At 34.8% G+C, this 5287-nt stretch overlaps 1 protein-coding gene across 1 annotated transcript; it reads left to right on the top strand.

Moving 5' to 3' along the window:
- The first annotated feature begins 216 nt into the window (after positions 1-216).
- LOC122000238 lies at positions 217-3283 on the top strand. The gene is made up of 3 exons (XM_042554714.1): positions 217-654; positions 2484-2540; positions 3236-3283. The coding sequence occupies exons 1-3, from the start codon at positions 262-264 to the stop codon at positions 3281-3283; spliced, it is 498 nt and encodes a 165-aa protein (XP_042410648.1). The 5' UTR covers positions 217-261.
- The last annotated feature ends 2004 nt before the right edge of the window (positions 3284-5287 follow it).

The following is a 5287-nucleotide window of genomic DNA, read 5'->3' on the forward strand; positions in this document are numbered from 1 at the left end:
TGACCAACTAAGCCAGCGAGTTTTTGTTAGTTATATATGGAGCAATATGTATATAAGTAGTAGTTAGGAATAAGAATAAATAAGAAGGAAAATAGTGGCAGCCGAGACTCGAATCCGCGAGCCTCGACTTAGTCAAAGCGCAGCAAACCAACCGGTCTACAAAAGCTTTGTTAATTATATAGGAGGTGGAATATATTTAAGCTATAGTTAGAGCGTTTTGAATAAAAGGGGAATAAAAGTGCGCGGCTGGGATTCAAACCCATGAGCTGGGCTTTAAGCAAAACCGGCCCAAACCAGCTGAGCTACACGGACTTTGTCAACCTAATATGGAGAGAATTGGATATAAAGTATCGTTATAATGGAAACCCTAGATTTAAAGGAAAGCTTAAGTGTTTTACCATAACCCGAAACCTTTTCCCAAAACCTAACTTTCCTCCTCTCCCGACGCGACGGCGCTATGCTCGGGCGGAAACGCAGCCACTTTGGAGCTTCTTTCCGGCGGCCAGCGAAGGCTTCTTCCGGCGAACCTTGCGGACCCGAGTTCCTCCCGTCGAAGAGAGCCCGCGAGCACAAGAGGAGACCGAGATTTCGAGCTCCACCCGGAACCATAATCGCCCCTTCCTCCTTTTCGGTTGTAAGTGCAAGCAAACCGTGGTAAGTACTACTCACCTGCGGTAGGAGTTGCTCCGAGCTTCGATTTGTTTTCCTTGCTTCGGTTTTTGCCGTGCCGAGTAGTTCCGAGCTTCGATTGGTTTGCCTTGCTTCCATTGCAATTCGGATTTGGTTTTGAGGTTGTTGCCGTGAGCCTCAAATGGGAACAAAGGAAGGAAAGATGGTATAGGTTAGGGATTTTAGTTCCTTGCTTTGGAACCTGCTGTGACCGGATATGGTTGCTAGAAATATAGGTCCTTTTTTAGTTCAATTGCTACTGTAAAGAATGTTTAAGGAATGTTTAATTCCAAAGTTTTCTCCTTTGGAGTTTGCTGGAATTTTTGGTTTTCTTCCATAGCAGATGGAGAGCATGAAGATATGTTGTTATTACCTCTTTAGTTTCTAGTAGCAAATTTAATGATTTAGCGTGAAGAATTTATATACAAACATGTACAGAACTGAGCATGTGATTTTAGATTCAATTTCATTGCTATATGAGGAATAAGAACAATTTTATTAGATTGTTTTGTTTAGAGCTTTAGTTACTGCCGTGGCACTACAGATAGTTGCAACAAGTTTTGATTTCTGTTGCCTTGTGAGAGTATGAGTTTTCTTTACAACAAGTTTATACAGATTTTAAGCTTCAGTAAGTTTTAGTGATGATAAGCATGTGTACAGATTTAGCGTATTTTTGTGCATGAAGAATTTATATGCATGCTATCTTAAAGTATGTAGCTTGAGATTTATGTGCCATTTAATTTAAGCATGCAGAATTAGACTTTTCCATGCTACTACCATGTTTAGAAAGTCCAAGTTAGCTTTTTTTTGCTCTATTTTACAGCATGTTTAAGAAGTTGAGTAGCATTCTATGTTTGTTTGTTTTTACAGCATGATTAGGATCACTAAAGGTAGCATCCTTTGTCTATTTTACAGCATGCTTAAGAAACCCTAAAGTAGTATTCTTTGTCTATGTTTTATAACATGATTAGAATCCCTAAAGTAGCATTTTTGCCCTATTTTACAGCATGTTTAGAAAGTCCAGATTTGCTTTCCTTTGCTCTATTTTATAACAGGCTTAGGGAGTTCAGATTTGTTTTCCTTTGTGTTATTTTTATACAGCATGCTTGGTTAGTTGTAATCCTATACTTGTTAGATATATATCTAAAGGATTCTAATAAGCTCTAATAAAGGATTATGAGAAGTATGAGTAAAGAAAAAGACCAAGGTCTAATTAAAAAGAGATAACAAGTAAATTAAAGTAAGAGGCTAGTACCCGACATCCAAGAGCTTGTCGTTAAACAAATCCAGGTGACCATTTCCGAGGTCTTGGCCCTGGTAGACCGAGGTCTGCTCTTTTAGGATTGGTGGCTCGCAACCCCAACCTATTAGGGAACGAGCATGAGTTGGTACTAGGCCTGGGCCCAAGAAAAGAAAACCAAAGAAAAGAAAAGTTAAGTAAGAAGGAAGAAAGAAAAGAAAAGTTAAGTAAGAAGGAAGAAAGAAAGAAGAAGAAAGTAAAAGATAGAAATTAAAAGATTAATTTCTAACACAAGGATACAAGAAATGAAATAAGTTCCAAGCTTAGAATAAATAAGAATGGTTAGTTTCTTTGATTCTAAGTTTACATTGTTAGTTTCTTGTTATCCTGCTTGATACTGAGTATGATTTATATTCCATTCATTTTCTGTATACCATGAGCACATGCAGATAGCTTTATTATTTCAGTTTCAGCACTTATGCATTTCATTTATGCATTTCGAGTTTTGTGAGATAGATTAGTACTTACTAAGCGTTTTCGCTTATAGATCTTGCTTTCTTTCCTCCTACTGCAGATAAAGGAAAAGCTAAGATATGAAGGGAGGCGACAAGGTGGTGGTGATGATGGATGTGTGTGGTGACTGAACTATGGAGAGGTCCAGAGGGGACTAGCAAGACTTATTTATTTAGAGTTTATGTCTAGTTCATTTTCCTTATTTCTGTTATGAAATTATGAGTTTATGATTGAGTTTGATGTGCATTGTAGCTTATTATGCTTCATTCTGGGAGCTTGAGTTTAGTTCATGTTGCTAGATTAGTTTTTGATTATGATATGATTTATTACTGCGTGGTTGTGAATAAATTGTGGTCCAGCCACATGTGGCTGTGTATATATCTTGTGTATTATAGATTTAGTCACCGGTACAGGGGAGACTCTGCCGAAATTTTTCGGTAGGAATTTCTCTGAACCGTGATAAATCTAAGTGTCGCTAATAATAGCATAAGTGACACTAGTAAGTAGAGTAGGAGTTAGGTAACGGTCGCCCTTAGAGAATAGTAGTAGTAAGAAGGGTGGTTGTTACAATATAGGCTGGACACCCAAATACTTTAAAATATTTTATGTTGGATTATTTGTTATAAAATATTTCAAAGAAAGTTTTATTATGTCTTTTATTTAATGTTGTTCTATTTTGTACATAGCAGGCTGTACTTACAGCTTCTGCCCAAAAATATTTAGGTAGGTTATATTCATTTAACATAGTTCTAGAGGCTTCTAGTAAAGTTCTATTTTTTCTTTCTACAATTCCATTTTGTTGGGAGGTTTTAGGATACGAAAATTCGTGATGATAGCCATTCTCAAGATAGAACTTGTTGAAATTATGATTTTTAAATTCTCCCCCGTTGTCACTTCTAATTCTTTTAATTTTAATATCTTTTTCGTTTTCAATTTGTTTGCAAAAGTTTGCAAAGATTTCAAAAGTTTCGTCTTTATGTTTTAAAAATTTAACCCAAGTAAACCTAGAATAGTCATCTATTATTACTAAACAGTATAAGTTTCCATTTATGGATTTGACTCCATGGGAGTCAAAAAGGTCTAAATGTAGAAGTTCTAATATCGAGTTGGTTTGTGGTTGATTGGTTGGTTTGTGAGTGGATTTTGTTTGTTTACCTTGTTGACAAGCATTACATATGGTTGAATCTAGGTTAGGTAATTTCGGTAAGCCTCTCACTAGTCCATTTAATTTGCTTATATTTCTAAAGTTTGTGTGAGACATTCTCCTATGTCATAACCAAGTCTCTTCTTTTTGTGTTAAATAACACTTAATTGAAGAGGTGGTTAAGTTGATAGCATAGATGTTGTATTTTCTAAAACCTTTTAGGCTTATAGTAGGGTTATCTAGATGTTTGATTAAACACTCTGTGGATAGAAATTTAACCTTATACCTAGTATCACACAATTGACTTATACTCAGGAGATTGTATTTAAAATTCTCGACAAGTAGAACATTTGTAATTATGAAATCTATTTTTAATTCAATATTACCTATTCCGATCACCTTGAGTTTGCCGTTGTTTCCAAAGGCAACTGTTCCTAAGCTTTTGTAGGTGAGTTGAGTGAACTTGGTGTGATCTCCAGTCATGTGTTTGGAGCAACCACTGTCCAAAATCCACTTGGTTTCCTACAATGAATAGGATTTAAGGTTAGTCTTAAAAATAGTTTTTCAGAGTTAATTTAAATTATTATTATTTTTTTTAAAGTTAATCGTAATTCATTATAGTTATTTAATTCGAAATTAGTTCAAAATTTAACTTAACTAAGTTAATTCGAAATTTAATTAGATTAATTTAATTTGAAATTTAATTAACTTAATTTGAAGTTTAATTAATTTATTTAATTCGAAATTTAATTTAATTTAATTAGAAATTTAGTTTTGATCCTTAGTCATCTCACCCGGTCTAGGTTTTCAATCAGGGAATCCTATAATTTTGTGAGATGAATTGGATTTTAATTATGAAGTTTGGTTTAACTTGTGTTAGATTCAGGTTTAGCTTTGGTCTCAACAAGTAGGTATTCTTCGGATAAACTTCTAAGCTTGGTGAGTCACTTGGACGTCATTAGAAGTAACCAACCTTTCGAGGTTTTCCGAATAGTCCTATCCACTGAGCTTAGTACTAAACCTTGGTCTAACTAGTTAGGATCCATTTAAGGGTAGCTTCGGTCAGTTCCACTTGGCCAAATGCACCAGATCGAAGCCATATCTTTCTAGACATGCGATGCCCAAGCTTCCCTAACGTACTATCATCCATAAATTTCACCAGTACCATGATTCAAGTTAAACTTGGTCTCTTTTTAACTAATCCTTAATTACCCTGCCGAGTTAGTTTGTTCAGGTTACCCTGTCGGGTAAGTTAGTTTTGGAGGTGCCAGCTATTCTGGAGCCTCCCCCTGAATTATTGGCCTTTAACTTAAGTTTTCGTTTTAGGTTTGTGTCGATTTCTTTTATAATTGTAATTGACTTGGTGATAGTTTATATTTTGTTGTTTTTTAAATTTTGATTTCTTTGATTTGTGTTTATTCGAGTTTATATAATATATTTTTTCTTTAGGTATGTAATATTGATTAATTCCTACTTGCGTGGTCAAACACGCTTTCGGAACCCAAGCTTGATTAGTTGATTTGTATTGGGTTATTAATGACTTAAAGGTTTTATTTGAGTTCGACTTGTATCCAAGTCCGGTTTTATTATAACATGCTTTTTGATTGTTCAGGATTAAGTCTAGATTTTTTGATCTTGTAGTGAATTTCTCTAGTATTTCTTTTAAGTTATTAATTTCTGATTTTAATGATGAATTCTCTTCAAGTATTAGATCTTGAGTT

This window comes from Zingiber officinale, chromosome 1A, assembly GCF_018446385.1.
Source record: "Zingiber officinale cultivar Zhangliang chromosome 1A, Zo_v1.1, whole genome shotgun sequence".
NCBI lineage: Eukaryota > Viridiplantae > Streptophyta > Magnoliopsida > Zingiberales > Zingiberaceae > Zingiber > Zingiber officinale.